Source organism: Lithobates pipiens, unplaced genomic scaffold, assembly GCF_037356315.1.
Source record: "Lithobates pipiens isolate NorthernLeopardFrog02 unplaced genomic scaffold, aLitPip1_a1.2 Scaffold_19, whole genome shotgun sequence".
In the NCBI taxonomy this organism is placed as follows: Eukaryota; Metazoa; Chordata; class Amphibia; order Anura; family Ranidae; genus Lithobates; species Lithobates pipiens.
The window spans coordinates 433,330,590-433,349,370 of NW_027507764.1; the positions used below are offsets into that span (position 1 = coordinate 433,330,590).

Here is an 18,781-nt window from a genome sequence, read left to right on the forward strand (position 1 = left end):
CCGAAAAAAAATCGGCGTGGGGTCCCCCCAAGTCCACATCAGACCCTTGTCCGAGCACGCTACCCGGCCGGCCAGGAAAGGGGGGGCGAGCGAGCGCCCCCTCCTGAGCCATACCAGGCTGCGTGCCCTCAACATAGGGGGTGCCTTGGGGAAGGGGGGGCCGCGCGCCCCCCCACCCCAAAGCACCTTGTCCCCATGTTGATGAGGACAAGGGCCTCTTCCCGACAAACCTGGCCGTTGGTTGTCGGGGTCTGTGGGCGAGGGGCTTATCGGAATCCGGGAGCCCCCTTTAATAAGGGGGCCCCCGGATACCGGCCCCCCACCCTATGTGAATGAGTATGGGGTACAATGTACCCCTACCCATTCACCTGTAAAATAAAGTACCAAAAAAACACAACACACAAGATAAAATAGTTTATTGCACAGATCCGGGGGTCTTCCGTCTTCGGGGGTCTTCTCGCCGGACTCCTCCGCTATCTTCTTGTAGCTCTTTTGCTAGCGGAGGAGTCCGGCTTTCTTCCTCGCCGCCCTCTTCTTCCGACTTTGGGGGTCTTGTCCCCCTCTTCGGTTCTTCTGCCGGGCCACCGTGCCTTCTTATAGCTCTTTTACAGGCAGTGGCCCAGGCAGTGGCCCAGTCTTCTGTCGCCTTTCTAATACCCTAGAGAATAAAATGGTGGTCATTACAATACTTTCTGTCACACTATATTTACGCAAGTGCACTTTGTTTGGATAAAATAAAAAAATAAGACAGCAGGAAAGTTAGCCCAATTTATATGATAATGTAATCCTGAGTAAATGTATATTGATGTCATGCTTTAAAATTGCGCTCGCTCAGGGAATAGGGACAAACTTTTAGCCTTAAAAATATTCATAGGCGATGTTTAAAAAAATTCTACAAGTGCCATGTTTTGAGTTAGAGGAGGTCTAGGGCTAGAATACCGATCGTGGTGATACCTCTCTCGTGTGGTTTGAACACCGTTTTCATTTGCGGGCGCTACTCACGTATGCAGTCACTTCTGCATGCGAGCTCGTCGGGACGGGGCGCATTTAAATCATTTTTTAGTTTCTTTCTTATTTATTTTACCTTTTATTTTTTATTTTTACACTATTTTTTTTTTTTTTTTAAAGTCACTTTTATTCCTATTACAAGGAATGTAAACATCCCTTGTAATAGAAAAAGAGCATGACAGGACCTCTTAAATATGAGATCTGGCGTCAAAAAGACCTCAGATCTCATATTTACACTATATTTACAAAAAAATAAAAATAAATTGTCATAAAAAAAATGATTTAAAAACATGTCCCTTTAAGAACTATGGGCGGAAGTGACGTTTTGGCATTGCTTCCGCCCTGCAAAGTCATGGAAAACGGGTGGGGGCCATCTTCCCCTCACTTGTCTCCATGCCACTGACGTGAAAGGACCGTATCGCCTACGCCGCTACCGATGGCTCCGGTATGCAGTGGAGGGCACCGGAGCGTGGCAGGAGGGAGGTACCCTCTCCCGCCACGGAGACCACTTTTATCTTGTAGCTGACCGCCCGCTGAATACGAGGATACTTGGGTTATGGCAGTTAGCTCAAAGTTAGGACATATATTGGCATGCGCTGGTCGGCAAGTAATAGGTTAACTTCACTTTCGTGGGGAAAAAATATAGCAAATAAAGAAAAAATGATATAGCATGTACACTTGCGATACAAGTCATATTGTAATTGAATGTTATTAAAAAATTAAATTTCCTTTTCAAACTGCAGCCGCTATAATTTTCTATAAATGCAAAGCAATATGGCTACATGGAGTTGTTCTGTACACAGAATGTGTACTGACCTCTCACCAGAAACATAATTTCCTGCTTGTGTGATTGGCTCACCAATTTTTCCAGAAGTCTGCCTAAGATACAAGTCTGATTTCAGGCATCTGTTGCAACAAAAATTTCATTTTTGGTGAGACATTTCCAATAGGAGCCGGTCTAAAGGGATGCAGGCCCAACAGCTTTCCTTATTGGTGCCCTGCAGCTGACACAGCTGACTGATAATCTTGAAACCACTCCTATTACACTTTCCGTGAATTTGTATAGAAATGGTTGATGTAAAGAATCATTTATTTTACACACAATAATAATTTCATATGAAAAGTAATGAATCATCCATATAGGTGATGTGACACAAAAACAAACCTGGAACATCACTCATAGCAAAGAACACCCTATGTACAAGCATGGTTTGCCAATTGTAATTATAACATATGTATCCACATGAACAAAACCTGATGCATTTCGACCCTTGCAATTTCCGGTCTCTTCAGGGGGATTGAAATTCTGGAAAAATATCAAAATATCTAATTAAAGACATTGGACAATATAAAAAATGTAGGTATAGTATTTTAAATTGAGCAAAATTATATCTCCATACACATAGAGGTATAATTACCAGCATTGCAGGATTGTAGTTGTCCAATAATCCCATCGCCGCTGCACGCCCCCCCCCCCCCGCATCCTTTGGGTGGGCGCATAGTCCACCGAGCTTGCAGGGCGCCACGTTCTAGGACCCGGAGAGGAGGATGGGGGGGTGAAGCACATGCAGATGGACATGCAAAGACTTTTTATGAGTTGTCCTTAGTTAATGTTAGGGGAGTATCTAGAAGTGCTAGGCAGCTGTAGGCTAGTTGTTACTTGGTCAATGGTGGATTCATATTATAAGAAAATTGAGTTGTACATGACATAGAGTAGTTTATTCGTTAGTTGGATTGGTTATAAGAGGGGTTAGCCAGCAGTGAAAAGAGGTGGGGTGGGGGATGGGGTGTAGTGATGTGATTAGTGAAGTGAAAGTGCGGAGTGACTGATGTTGGGGCAGTAAAGGTGTACAAGTGAAAAGAAGGAGGCTGAGTTATACTACATAGGAATAATAGTGTATAGGGTAAATAAATCGCAGTGCTGGAAGATGAAGGGGTGTAACACAAGTACAAGGATTAGCCAGTCAAAAGCATTTCAAATGCTGCACTTACCAAACACTCTATCAGTCTCGTATTAGTATATGACAGCATTACCAGGGAACACCTCAGGATCTCCTGGGAGCTGTGGGGTTTTAACCACTTGCTTACTGGGCACTTAAACACCCTTCCTGACCAGACCAATTTTCAGCTTTTGGTGCTCTCACACTTTGAATGACAATTACTCAGTCATGCAACACTGTACCCAAAGGAATTTTGTGTCCTTTTTTTCCCACAAATAGAGCTTTCTTTTGGTGGTATTTGATCACCTCTGGGGTTTTTATTTTTTGCGCTATAAATGAAAAAAGACAGAAAATTTTGAAAAAAAATGCATATTTCTTTGTTTCTGTGATAAAATTTTGCAAATTATAATTTTTTTTTCATAAATTTTGGCCACAATTTATACTGTTAGATATCTTTGGTAAAAATAACCCAAATTAGTGGATATTATTTGGTCTTTGTGAAAGTTAGAGAGTCTACAAGCTGTGGTGCGAATCGCACAAAATTGATCACACCTGATGTACTGGTGGCCTATCTCATTTCTTGCGACCCGAACAAGTTAGGAAAGTACAAATACCCCCCAAATGACCCCTTTTTTGAAAGTAGACATTCCAAGGTATTTACTAAGATGCATGGTGAGGTTTTTGATGTTGTCAACTTTTTCCCACAATTCTTTGCAAAATGAAGATTTTTCTTTTTTTTTTTTTTCTCACAAAATTTTCAATGTAATAGGTTATTTCTCTCACATGGCATGTGTATACCACAAATGACACCCCAAAATACGTTCTGCTACTCCTTCTGAGTATTACGATACCAAATGTGTGAGACTTTTACACAGCCTGGCCACATACAGAGGCCCAATATTGAAATAGCACCATCAGGCGTTCTAGGAGCATAAATTACACATTTCATTTCTCAACCACCTATTACATTTTTGAAGGCCCTGGAACACCAGAACAATGGAAATGCCCACAAAGTGACCCCATTTTGGAAAGCTAACTCCCCAACGTATAATCTATGAGGCATAATGAGTCGTTTGAATGGTTCATTTTTTTTCCAGAAGTTTTGGGAAAATGTGGAAAAAAAATGAAAACGCATTTTTTTTTACGCAAAGTTGTCCATTTATAAGATATTTCCAACACATAGCATGTACATAGCAAAAATGACACCCCAAAATACGTTCTACTACTCCTGAGTATAACGATACCAAATGTGTGAGACTTTTACACAGCCTGGCCACATACAGAGGCCCAATATTGAAATAGCACCATCAGTCGTTCTAGGAGCATAAATTACACATCTTATTTCTCAACCACCTATTACAGTTTTGAAGGCCCTGGAGCACCAGGACAATGGAAATGCCCACAAAGTGACCCCACGTGGCACTGACAACACGTGGCACTGACGAAACGTGGCACTGACAGATGGCACTGGAGGCAGATGGCACTGGAGGCAGATGGCACTGGAGGCAGATGGCACTGGAGGCAGATGGGGCTGACAGATGGGGCTGACAGATGGGGCTGGCAGATGGGGCTGGCAGATGGGGCTGACAGATGTCGCTGACAGATGGCACTGGGGCTGGCACTGGCAGATGGTGCTGGCTATTTGCTCTGGCTAATTGCTCTGGCAAATGGGGCTGGCAGATGGCACTGCGGCTGGCAGATGGCACTGGCACTGGCAGGTGGCGCTGGCAGGTGGCACTGGCAGGTGGCACTGGCACTGGCGGCACTGGGGCTGACGGCACTGGGGCTGACGGCACTGGGGCTGACGGATGGCGCTGGCAGGTGGCACTGGCACTGGCAGGTGGCACTGGCACTGGCAGATGGCACTGGCACTGGCGGCACTGGGGCTGACGGATGGCACTGGCGCTGGCAGGTGGCACTGGCGCTGGCAGGTGGCACTGGCAGGTGGCACTGGCAGGTGGCACTGGCGGCACTGGTGGTGGCAGGTGGCACTGGCAGGTGGCACTGGGGCTGACGGATGGCACTGGCGCTGGCAGGTGGCACTGGCACTGGCGGCACTGACGGTACTGGGGCTGACGGCACTGGGGCTGACGGATGGCACTGGCGCTGGCACTGGCGCTGGCAGGTGGCACTGGTGCTGGCAGGTGGCACTGGCAGGTGGCACTGGCACTGGCAGGTGGCACTGGCACTGGCGGCACTGGCGCTGGCGGCACTGGGGCTGACGGCACTGGGGCTGACGGCAGGCACTAGCGCTGGCAGGTGGCACTGGCGGCACTGGCACTACTGGCAGATGGCACTGGGCTGACAGATGGCACAGGGCTGACAGATGGCACTGGGCTGACAGATGGCACTGGGGCTGACAGATGGCACTGGGCTGACAGATGGCACTGGGGCTGACAGATGGCACTGGGGCTGACACAAGGCACTGGGGCTGACACAGATCGCTCTCCCTCCTCACACGCTGTCTCTGTGTGAGGAGGGAGAGACACGGCAATGGGAGATGATCTCATATGTTTACATATGAGATCATCTCCCATTGGCAGCTGCGATCGCGCTGTGAACGGCCGCTTTGCTTGGCCGTTCACGGCGATCTGTATTTGCCTGTCTCCGGGAGACACGGCGAATACAATACTTCCGAGATGCGCGCCCCCGGCGGCGCGCATTGCGGAAGTAAACACCAGGCCGTCCAGGGACGGCCAGGCGAAGGAACCCGCCTGCTCTAAGGCCGTCATTTGGCTATAGAGCAGGCGGGAGGAGGTTAAAGTGTCTGCAGGAATTGTCCATTGCCTGCAGGTGTCATGCCCCTCCCCACCGTTCCGGGAATCGGGGTGGAAAAATGGCACTCAGGCTGAACACCACGACCCGCGCAGGGTAGTTGTAAAGTCGGAAGGTTTTTTATCTTAATGCATTCTTTGAATTAAGATAAAAAGCCTTCTGTGTGCAGCAGCCCCCCAATACTTACCTGAAGCCCCTTCTCCTGTCCACGAGTGTCTCAGCCGTCCGGGACTCCCACTGCTGTCAATCAAAGCCAGTTAGCCAATCAGGAGAGATTGGGGTGGGGCCGCGATTTTTTTATTCATACATCAGCGCATTTAAATCATGGGCAGATTCGCTACAAATCTGCCCATGATTCAAAACGCTGACGTGTGAATGCAGCCTTGGAGGTATCAAGTAGATAAGAATGTTTAACCAGTTCCCATCCGCCAGCCATCAATTGACCCGCGGACTCCGTATTGCTAGGACACGCCCTGACCCAATCTATGTAAAGAGCCACGGCTCTTTAACCATGTAATTGGATGTGTCCAATCACAGCCAGTCACATGTAAACACGGAGGTGCTGTTAATTGGCACTCCTTGTCTCACACTGACGGAGTGTAAGGAGAGACGCTCAGTGGAATCTCCTCACAGGAGACAGCTAGGGATGTAATGTGATTACAATTAAGTGCCCACCAGTGCCAGAACTGTGTACCCACCAATGCCAGCAATCAGTGCCAATCTGTGCCCAAAAATGCCAGCAATCAGTGGCCATTAGTGATGCCAGTCAGTGCTGGCTATCAGTGCTGCCCATCGATGTCCAACAATGCTCATCACTATCAATGCCACCCATCAGTGCTGCCGATCCGTGCCTCCTATCCGTGCCCACCAGTGCTGCCCATCTGTGCCCAGTGCCGCCTATCAGTGCCACCTATCAGTGCCCATAAGTGCCACCTCATCAGTGCAGCCTATCAGTGCTGCCTCATCAGCGCCCATCAGTGAAGGAGAAAAGTCACTTATTTACAAAATTAAAAATCCAGGAGTGACCCAGGAGTGATTAAATACCACCAAAAGAAAGCTCTATTTGTGTGAAGAAAATGATAACAATTACACATAGTTACAGTGTAGCATGACCATGCAATTGTCATTTAAAGTAACAGCGCTGAAAGCTGAAAAAGGACCTGGGCAGGAAGGGGGTGTAAGTGCCCTGTATTGAGGTGGTTAAACTGAAAAGCCACATTATGTATTTTGACAAATATGCACATATTTTATATGTATAATATTTATATATGATTGTCTCTTATCGAACATAATGCATTTTTTGTACAACTTTAACTAAACAGTATCTTTACATTTTAGGTAAAGAGCATAATTTCCAAGCCTATGATGATAAAACATCCAGCTTTCTAAATGTTCCTTATGATTACACCTCTGTAATGCATTACAGCAAAACTGCTTTTCAGATTAACAACAATCCAACAATTATACCTAAGAATCCTCAGTATACAAATATAATTGGAAAACAATTGGATTTTGGAGACAGTGATGTCTTGAAGTTAAACCGACTGTACAACTGCAGTAAGTTTTTGCAAAGATTATAGTCAACAGAATATATAGTGAGCTGTGATTGACAAACAGCTATAATATGGTACCTGGGCTAATTACAGCACCCTGTACCATGTGATTAACTGTAGTCAATCACAGATTACTAGTAATCAAAGCTGTCATGAACATATAACCCAGTTGAAAACATTGCTGTCAAAATCTACAATTCAAACATTATAGTTGGGACTTTATCTATGTATATTATATAGTGCTTTAGAAAAAAAAAAAGTTAAAATAAAATATAGTTCACCTCTTGAATGCGGCAAAGGCTTGTATTCCAGCAGTTTGGAAGCAGCCCCCCCCCCCCCCCTAGATTTTTGTTACAGCCTACCAAGATTGCTGATATTCATGCCATGGGAAGAATCACTGCTGCCTTTTGTGATGACGAAGAGAAATTTAACAAAAACTGGTTCTATTGGACCCAATGTACTTGTTCCAGGGATTACAGGTCTGGTCTAGCAGAGGATGGGTGAGGGACACCCCCCCCCCCCTTTTTCCATTTTGTTTACTTTTTTATTATTTTTGCAGTGTACAGTTCACGTATATATGGGTATTGTCAATAAGTGTTATAAATTTGGACTAGTATGGATAGTGAGAGCATTATTGCCATCCATTAGTGGTAATCAATATACTGTACCGAGCAACAATGCAATGCAGCAATTTTCTTCTGCAGCAATGCACTGTTTGAGCTTAATCTGTTTGTTTCTCCAATGCCTGTCTGTACAAGAATTGTTTAAATTAAGAATTATAAAACAAATAAAATTATATAAAACACTGAAAAAAAGTATTTACATTTTTTTTGTTTTTTTGTTTACATACTGTCACCAATCAGTGTCTCTGATCACTGCCACACTAGTCACATGATTATGTTTTACTGTGCTGGTGACAGTATGTAAAACAAAATTGTGAAAAAAAAAAATTTCTTAATTTTTTTCATTTTCAAAAAAAATTGACAACAAATTACATTTTCAAAAAACTCACCATGCCACTTACTAAATGCTTCAGACTGTCTACTTTCCTAAAAGGGGTAATTGCGTGGGTATCTGTACTGTCCTGGCATTTTAAGGGCCTCAAGAAATTAGCTTGGCCATCAGTACATCAGGATTGATCAATTTTCATATATATCTATAAATATATATATATATATATATATATATATATATATATATATACAGTATACCACAGTTTGTAGTTTGTATAACTTTCATACAAACCAATTATACAGTTATTGAGATTTTTTTTACCAAAGACATGTAGTAGAATACATTTTGGCCTAAATTTCTGAAGAAATTACATTTTTTTTTATTGGATATGTTTTATATTAGAATGTAGAATTTTCAACCAAGCTTCTTGTTGGCTGTTCTGTATCTAGTACATGGATTGATTCTGGCCATTATGGCCATCATTATTAAAAACAATGTTGTGTGGATGAATTTTGGAGTTACATCATCCCAGCACCCTGATTTATTGTCAGTATTTTACAAATTCTGGGAATGGGCTGGAAGTGCGCATATATGTGCATTAGGCAATGTACACTAGAAAATAAATACTAGGAGAAAGGGGAAATATAGTTTTTTTTTACAGAAGATGCATGCAAACTCTTCTGCTCTACCTTCTAGCATTTGTTTTCAGGTTTACATTGTTTAATTACATTTTAAGCATTTTATTAAAAAAATAAAAATAAACGCTATCCTTGTCTATACGAGCACATACTGTATGTCTGTTTTTTCCTCTGTCTTTTTTAAATAATTACTTATCCATTTTGGTTAAACATGCTAACTTATAATTATTGTTCTCTATTTCACAGCATCCTCCCTTACCTTTCTGGATTCATGCAACTTTGAACGTGATGACATTTGTGGCATGTTGCAGGATAACCGTGATACTTTTGATTGGCAGCGTGTTTCTAAAATTCCAACTGGGCCAAGTTCTGATCATACTTTCCTGGGAAAAGGTAACATCTTGTGGACTAGACAATGGAAGAAAAAAAATACTCGAGAGTGTTAATATACTATATTTTAGGTAATTATATATGTATATATATATATATATATATATATATATATATATATATATAATATAGATAGATAGATATAGATATAATGATTACATTTCCGTTTACTGAAATTAGATGAATAAATGTGAATGTAGGTTGGTTGTCATGGGTTTCCACAATTTTCTTTACTGATTATGTCACAGTATTTAAATACAAGCTCATATTTATCTTGTTGATTCTCATATAAAGTTTTAGACACCGGCTACTTCATGCACTTTAACACCAGCATCGGCAGCTTTGGGAGTTTTGCTATACTTGAAAGCCGATTATTCTACCCAAAGAGAGCATTTCAGTGTCTGGAATTCTTCTACTATCACAGTGGCAGTGAAAGTGACCAGCTCCAAATCTGGATTAATGAATACACACCTGACAACCCTAACGGAATTCTGAAACTAGTGGACTCTGTATCTGGTAAGAAGGAGAACAGATGTTTTTTGTATTGTCCACATACTGTGTTACAGTATTTATCAGCCCTCATAGGCTCTTATCTTTGCTCATCACTTCCAATGAAAATCTTTCCTCGTGCATTGTACAGACAGAATCTTCCTACATTTATATCATTATTCTAGCCCCAGGGCCTGGGAATAATTTGTCTTCCTTTTCCTTGTGGTCACAGACATTAAGCATGACTTTTACTGAACTTCCAGATGATTTGTAGACAAGTCAAGTCAGTAATATCCAAAAAATAATAAATACTAATTCACATAATATTTTATATGGACCAGTAATATGCACTATTTTAGTGAAATTTGTTCTCTATTTTGCAGGCAAGCCCGCTGATTATTGGCAGCTTCATTTTTCTTCAATAAATACAACAAACAAATTCAGATTTATGTTCAGAGGAATAAAAGGAAGTGGAAATTCTGCTGGTGGCATCTCCATTGATGATATCAACTTGTCTGAGACTAAGTGTCCTCAGAATGTTTGGCACATTAGAAAATTCAGCTCTGATTTCACAAAAGATGTGGTATATAGTCCTCCATACTACTCTAATGATGGTTATGCTTACCAAATTGCGCTATGGTCATATGCTACACCATATTCCCCATATAACCTTGCAGCATATCTTTTTCTGATAACTGGAGAGAATGATTGGATGCTTCAATGGCCCTGTCCTTGGAGGCAAGCTACAGTAGAGTTGATGGATCAAAATCCTAATGGTCTGCAGAGAACATCGGCCATGAAGAGTGTTACAACTGACCCAACTCTATTATCAGGTTAGAATCCTACAGACTAATAAAATACCCTTTCTAATAAGATCTCTCAAAGTACAGTAATAACACCCTGGTCTTTGTAACACCAGACACAACGCACTGCTACACAATGAATTGACTGAATAACATCTTTTCTCTTTGCATTTTGCTACTCTATGTATGACCAAAAAACTGAACATTTCCTATCAAATACTTAACATAATTTTTCCTTTCCTGATGGACTCCATGACAGCATAACTGTGGGTTAGCCCCACCTCATAACTACCCTTTGGGACACCTCTCCCAGAAATATTTGCTCTAAGTCAGCAGCCGTGTTCTATAACTAGGCTGCGCCAGGCATTGGGTGGGGATGCAAACCTGCCCAAGATGTCAAAATACTCGTTGAATGCGCCATCACTGCCTCTGGAGGAACCAAGCCATTTGCTTTATAAGCCCATTGAATGGTCTGAATGATCCATGAAGCAATGGATCTAACTGAGGCCCGCATTCCTCTGTTTTTGCCATGGTGAAGGATGAAAAGTAAGTCCAACTGACAGAAGGGAGCCGTGGCTTCCAGATATTGTTTCAGTTTGTGTCCCACATCAACTGGAGGAACGTCTTGATTTTCTGATGATCTAAATGTGGGGAGCACAATTTCTTGATTTTTCGTAGAAAATTGTGGTCACTTTAGGATTTGACCCCAGCATGTGGATTATCACTGCTCTGTCTGGAAAGTAAGTTAGAAAAGGCTCCCTCAAACACAGGTTTCTGATTTCAGAAGTAACAATCACCAAGAAGGTGGTCTTGACAGTAAGTTCCTTCATTGAGAGTGGCTTGCCGGGATCTGATCTGAGCTGGGAAAGAAAACCCAGAACAAGAGGGAGGTCCCACTTGGGGAACCATGGTTTTCTCTGGGGCCTAAGCCTGATAGCTCCTTTGAAGAACTGGCGAACAAAGGAGTAATTGGCCAATGAAACTCCTGTGAATGCCGATATTGCCGATACCTGTACCAGAAGAGAGCTAATATATAGGGATAGGTCTAGACCTGATTGCAAGAAGCTAAGAATGTCCTGGACTGCTGGGGCGCTACAAGGGTTGGACCTGGAGGACATGTGATCTGTGAACCTTGCCCATATTCGTTTATAGACCCTGTTGGTGCTCTTTCTTCTAGCATTCAGGAGAGTAGGGATGACCTCCTCGTGGCAGCCTAGAGCTTCGAGCCTTCCCCTCTCAAGAACCAGGCCCGAAGTGCAGGTGGGAAGAACAGGGGTGCAGGGTTGTTTCCTGAGACAATAGGTCCAGCCTGAGTGGCAGGTGAACTGAGTCCCGATAACTGCGGAGTGTCAAGAGTGCAAACAATGGCTTGTTGGGCCAAAAAGGAATTATCGCTATCACTTCCACTTTCTCTATTCTGAGTCTCCAGAGAGGCTGGAGTATTACAAGTACCGGAGGAAAGACATAAGCCTTTCTGAACCTCCACTGGTCCGTGAGGACATCTATCCCATAGGCCTGAGGGTCTCAAAACCTTGAGTAGTACTTAGCCAACTTGTTGTTGCACGTGGATGCAAAGAGATCAATTTCTGGTGACACTTCCAGGGTCAAGAGCCACTCGAACACTTCTTTGTGGAGAGACCACTCGTTGTTGTTCATCTGAACACGAGAAAGAAGTTCCTTTTGAGCCCAGCTCATGATTGGCTCCACTTCCAGTAGCGGGAACCAGCTGTAGGTTCCACCCTGCCTCCTTATGTAGACCACTGCGGTTTGTATTGTCCAACCTGAGCATCATCAAGGATTTCATTATACGATGATGGAACACTAAAAGTGTCTGAAATGCAGCCCGTAATTCTAGGACGTTGGACACAACCCCGGGAGAAGGGGAGATCCATCTGCCTTGTGCTACTTCCGATAGGCAATGAGCACCCCAGCCCTTGTTGCTGACATCTGATGTTATCGTGACCCATGTGATGGGGAAGATCAAGTGACATTAGCGAAGATTTTTTTGCTGGATCCACCAGAAGAGGGACGCCCTCATAGCGCTGGGGGGAAGCTCACAGGCCTCAACTGTTGAAGGAACCCTTTCTGGAAGGGTCATGTCCGCCACTGGGCCCACTTCACCATGGGAATTGTGGCCGCCATAGTACCAATCACCTTCAGACACTGGAGGGCAGAGAGATGGGATGAGGGGAGGGCTGAGCGGACTCTGTCTTGGACCGCTAAAATCTTCTCCTCGAGCAGCGAGATGGTGCCCTTTACTGTGTCGAAATTTACCCTAAGAAACACAAGGGACTGTGAGGGTTCCAGGTAAATCTTCTCTAGATTCAGGAACCACCTGAACTCTTAAAGGGCGGAGATGACCAGGCTTCTGTGTTCTAGAAGTTGGCCTTTGTCTTGAGAAGGAGGTCGACTAGGTAGTGATGAAGACGAACCCTCATGACTCAGAGCAGGACCACAACAGCTAACAAGACTTTGGAGAAGATACGAGGTGATGTTAGACCGAAGGGGAGTCATGTGAGTTGTAAGTGCCACTGGCCTACTGCAAGATGAAAGAATTGTTGGAAATCCGCTGCCACCGGAACGTGGAAGTAGGCGTCTTTTAGATTGATTGACATTGACCAGTCTCCTGCTTGGACCGATTACTGGCTCGTGTATAAAATCTCCATTTTGAATTTTTCTTTTCTGATGAAGTGGTTGAGATCGATCAAATCTATGATCGGTCTCCACGTACTGTTCTTTTTCTGTACCATGAACAGAGGAGAATACATGTGTCAGGGAAATGGCCATAGGGGAACTGGCAATAGTGACAGTACTGGTAATGGATGCTTCCGGCACATTGCCATGCGCACTAGTGCAAGAAGTGTGAAGGGGCGTATGCAGGTACGCAACAGTGCACAGACACAATGTGACAGATGCAACCACTTACTGGCCTATATAAGACTGCTGCTGAGCCCATCACATTGCTGGATTGTTCTCAGAATTCCTGTGTTCCTGAGCCTCTGTGCATATTCTACTTGAATTTCCTGTTGTGACCCAGCTTGCTCCTGCCCTGTCTGTTCCCCTTTTCTGGTTTGACCCCCCCCGACTTTGCTGCTTTCTCCAGTGTCTGATCCTGGCTTACATCATGGACTTTGATACTGCTACCTGTTCCTGGCCTGCCTTCCTGTATTTGACCTTGGCTCAACCCTGTTCCTGCTATCTGCCTCTTCCTCTTGTCAGATCTACAATGTCTGACCCCTGGCTTGGCTTCCACTACTGTCTCCTGCACACACCATTTCCAAGTGTTACTGAGGATTCCTAGAGACTTTGGCCCAGCTATATATCCTGCATTATCCAATATACTTCAGGTGACCACCGGCTCTACTCTCCTGTAGCCATATGTCAACCTGTGCTTCTTTGGGCACTACACCTTCTGTACCATGTTCAGGGGTGTACTGCACTTAGCCACAAGGGGAGTCCTTTTGGCACTTCAGGCCTCCGACCAGGTACTTGGCAACATGCCCTGGCCTTGCTCGCCTTCCGTAACAGAGCTGGACTTTGCTCCAATAAAGAGTTTAAGTAGGCTAATGGGATCTGCTTTTTTTCTTCTGAATGTGGAAGAGACGTAGGGATGAATCTGAGCCTGGGGGTGCAGCTGAAGACCCAGACGGGACCTGAGGAGACCGTTTTGACAGTCCAGAAGTCCTGGATTGAGGCCTCCCAGACATGGCAAAAGTGGAGAAGACAAGCCCCCACCTAGCATGCCTGAGTGGGCCCAATCTCAAAAACACTTGGATTCCTGATTGCCGGAAGAACCACCCTTCACGGGTTTCTTAAATGAAGACTGCCTAGCTTTCTAGGATCTTGTAAACTCCTGACCAAGCCTGTAGCGGAGTGCCTCTCTGGCCCAATCGGTATTCTGTCTCCTTGGAAAGGTACGTCTCTGGCTCTGTAAGCGCCGATCTTGAGGGGGGAATCTCGACTTGCTACCTGTGGCCCGGGTTACAGCAATATCATGTTTGTTGCTGAAAAGGAAAGCTCCCTCAAAAGGGAATTCAGCACCAAACCTGCTTGGAAGCTGGGTCCACCAACCATGGTCAGAGCCATAAGGCACAATGGGAGAACACTTTACATTCATTATCTCTGCGATCTTTGTTCAGTAAGCAGCAGGGCAGCCACTCGGCATGGGACCCAGAAGCAAATTAATTCAAACTTTGGAAGAGCTACCAGAGCTCACTGCAGTTAGCAGAACTGGGTTGAGAGTAACTCTACATGATATTACTCTTTAACATAAAACATTCAACATAAAGATACTCTGTCACTTTAGAAGAAAAACAGAATTCCTAGCAGGTACCACATGATAACTGCATATTTAAACAAGCTATGTTCTGGCATTTCCAGTTTGTGTTGGAGCTGATGGGATGTTTCAATCACCATTAGGAATTTTCAGAGATGGGTGGCTGGGCAAACTCTGCAACTAAAAGGACTGCTGGAGTGTTGTCCATTCAGAACCATTTACCATTCAGCAATAACATAAGGGACTGAGAGCTAATGCAGATATATGTAGGCACATCTAGATGCCTGTATCTACTGGTCATATCTTTTTTTTTTTTTTTTTCTGATAACTGGAGAGAATGATTGGATGCTTCAATGGCCCTGTCCTTGGAGGCAAGCTACAGTAGAGTTGATGGATCAAAATCCTAATGGTCTGCAGAGAACATCGGCCATGAAGAGTGTTACAACTGACCCAACTCTATTATCAGGTTAGAATCCTACAGACTAATAAAATACCCTTTCTAATAAGATCTCTCAAAGTACAGTAATAACACCCTGGTCTTTGTAACACCAGACACAACGCACTGCTACACAATGAATTGACTGAATAACATCTTTTCTCTTTGCATTTTGCTACTCTATGTATGGCCAAAAAACTGAACATTTCCTATCAAATACTTAACATAATTTTTCCTTTCCTGATGGACTCCATGACAGCATAACTGTGGGTTAGCCCCACCTCATAACTACCCTTTGGGACACCTCTCCCAGAAATATTTGCTCTAAGTCAGCAGCCGTGTTCTATAACTAGGCTGCGCCAGGCATTGGGTGGGGATGCAAACCTGCCCAAGATGTCAAAATACTCGTTGAATGCGCCATCACTGCCTCTGGAGGAACCAAGCCATTTGCTTTATAAGCCCATTGAATGGTCTGAATGATCCATGAAGCAATGGATCTAACTGAGGCCCGCATTCCTCTGTTTTTGCCATGGTGAAGGATGAAAAGTAAGTCCAACTGACAGAAGGGAGCCGTGGCTTCCAGATATTGTTTCAGTTTGTGTCCCACATCAACTGGAGGAACGTCTTGATTTTCTGATGATCTAAATGTGGGGAGCACAATTTCTTGATTTTTCGTAGAAAATTGTGGTCACTTTAGGATTTGACCCCAGCATGTGGATTATCACTGCTCTGTCTGGAAAGTACCGTATATACTCGAGTATAAGCCGAGTTTTTCAGTCCACTTTTTGGGCTGAAAAAAGCCGCCTCGGCTTATACTCGAGTCACTGAAAATTTGCCCGAGCTGGAGGAGAAAAAGAGGCGGGGCCATGTCGCTGGCTGACGCTCGTGAATGGCCTGTCAGTTTGCCGGTCAGCACAATCCCCTCATCTTTCGATTCCCTTCGTTATAGTTTTTTTTTTTCCTTCGATGTGCTCTATGTCTGCAGCGGGGAGGGGACTCTTTCCTCTGTTTCGGGCGCGGAGGAATACAGCCTCTGCACCCGCTCCGCAGACCGCACATCGTTACTGCAGTGGGGGGACTCTTTCTTTTATTTCGGGCGCGGAGGAATCTCTGCACGCGCTCCGCACACCACACAGTATTAGCATAGGATACTGTGTGCTGCGGAGTGATATGCCCAATCCCCTCTCTCTCTCTCTACACAGGACTACCATAGAAAGAAGCAGAGAGAGCAGGGGCCGGGCAATCCAGTCTATGGAAGTAAAGGTGAGGTGAATTCACGAGGCATACGGTAAATTATGGAAAAAAAAAAAACTGCTTTTGTGTCATACTGTGTCATACTGTCATACTGTAGATACTGTAGATTAGAATCCTGTAATTTTTTTGTACCGTAATTGTTTTTTTAAAATCTTTAAAATTTTTTTTAAAATCTTAAGCAATTTTGTACGGTACTTAAAGGCTGGGTTCACACTGCAGAGGTTACGAGAACCGGATGTGATTCGCACTGCACTGCAGTGCAAATCACATGCGGTCTCTGTGCGATGCGAGTTCAGCCATACAGATAGTATGGCTGAATTGGCATCGCACGTGGCCCAAACTCACACAGGACCCTTTTTTTGGTCCGCAGCAGAATCGGATCGCATGGGTGTTCACACCATGCGATCCGATTCCTGTCCGAGTTTGCAGATCGCACTGCGATATGCGAACTGATCTGGGGGTGTCATTAACATTTCATTGACACTCCCAGCAGTTCGCATAGGGCAGTGTGAAGTGCCGCTGGGAGGTATGCGATGCGGGAACCCGCCGCGGATTTGCGGTGTTCCCGCATCGCTGCAGTGTGAACCCAGCCTTTTTAAACATAATTTTAATAATTGCACTTTAGGCTGGGTTCACACTGCAGCGGGAACGCCGTGAATCCGCAGTGTTTTCCCGCATCGCATACCTCCCAGCGGCACTTCACACTGCACTATGCGAACTGCTGGGAGTGTCAATGAAATGTTAATGACACCCCCAGATCAGTTCGCATATCGCAGTGCGATCTGCAAACTCGGACAGGAATCGGATCGCATGGTGTGAACACCCATGCGATCCGATTCTGCTGCGGACCAAAAAAGGGTCCTGTGTGAGTTTGGGCCACGTGCGATGCCAATTCAGCCATACTATCTGTATGGATGAACTCGCATCGCACAGAGACCGCATGTGATTTGCACTGCAGTGGACCACATCTGAAGAAATCGTGGCGAGGCGCCGCAAAAAAAATGTGTCTAATGTGTTATCCAGAGCATTATTACAATGGCTACTGTATATTTATTGGGCAGGCTGTATACCGGTATGTGTCTAATGTGTTATCCAGAGCATTATTACAATGGCTACTGTATATTTATTGGGCAGGCTGTATACCGGTATGTGTCTAATGTGTTATCCAGAGCATTATTACAATGGCTACTGTATATTTATTGGGCAGGCTGTATACCGGTATGTGTCTAATGTGTTATCCAGAGCATTATTACAATGGCTACTGTATATTTATTGGGCAGGCTGTATACCGGTATGTGTCTAATGTGTTATCCAGAGCATTATTACAATGGCTACTGTATATTTAATGGACACAGGCAGGCTGTATGGTATATTTAATGGACACAGGCAGGCTGGACGGTATATTTAATGGACACAGGCAGGCTGGACGGTATATTTAATGGACACAGGCAGGCTGGACGGTATATTTAATGGACACAGGCAGGCTGGACGGTATATTTAATGGACACAGGCAGGCTGTATATTTAATGGGCACAGGCAGGACACTGGTAGAATGTACGGTATATTATGAGCCCTAACACAGGCTGCTCTATGCAAACAGTCATGTCATCACTTTCTGTAATATCAGCCTGCATTAGGCCTCAAAAGGTACCCAAACAAGTCTTTTTTTTTTTTATCCTGTTAGAAATGGATCCCAACACTTCTACCGGTAATCCTGGACCAAAAGAAAAACGCAGGTCATTCGAAGCTGGTTTCAAACTTAAGGTTGTGTCAAGAGCAGAAGAAAGCAATAACAGTATTGCAAGTAGGGAATTTTGTGTTGATGAAAAACAAGTGAGGGAATGGCGGAAAAAGAAAGCTGACTTGGAAAAGATTCCAAAGGCAAAAAAAGCTCAACGTGGTTTAACAACTTCATATGGGGCTCTAGAGACTGAATTGCATAAATGGGTTATGGAGTGTCGTCAAAATGGTTACTGCGTAACACGCATGGGAATTCGCTTACGTGCCCTTCAGATGGCTAAAGATGACAAATTAAAAGCACCAGGCATTGAAAAATTTGTTGCGTCAGCAGGATGGTGTACCCGCTTCATGAATAGGTTTGGCCTATGTTTGCGGCAAAGAACAAAGATTTCACAGAAGTTGCCAAAAGACCTTGATGAAAAAGTGATGTCATTCCATTCATTCATCATAAAACAAAGAAGGATCCATAACTATGACCTGGGAGATATTGGAAATATGGATGAAACACCTATGACCTTTGATCTT

The 18,781-nt window shown here is 44.3% G+C and overlaps 2 protein-coding genes across 2 annotated transcripts in view; both read left to right on the forward strand.

Moving 5' to 3' along the window:
- LOC143998081 (meprin A subunit beta-like) overlaps window positions 1–10,585 on the forward strand; it is a 106,545-nt gene extending 95,960 nt beyond the window's left edge. The window contains exons 8-11 of the mRNA XM_077493837.1: window positions 7,062–7,280; window positions 9,115–9,261; window positions 9,553–9,774; window positions 10,131–10,585. Of these exons, the coding sequence (XP_077349963.1) occupies window positions 7,062–7,280; window positions 9,115–9,261; window positions 9,553–9,774; window positions 10,131–10,585 (1,043 nt within the window). The remainder of the gene's footprint in view (window positions 1–7,061; window positions 7,281–9,114; window positions 9,262–9,552; window positions 9,775–10,130) is intronic.
- A 4,562-nt stretch (window positions 10,586–15,147) lies between these two features.
- The window catches only part of LOC143997160 (meprin A subunit beta-like), a 42,805-nt gene continuing 39,171 nt past the window's right edge, over window positions 15,148–18,781 (forward strand). The window contains exon 1 of the mRNA XM_077492619.1: window positions 15,148–15,292. Within this exon, the coding sequence (XP_077348745.1) occupies window positions 15,172–15,292 (121 nt within the window). The 5' untranslated portion in view covers window positions 15,148–15,171. The remainder of the gene's footprint in view (window positions 15,293–18,781) is intronic.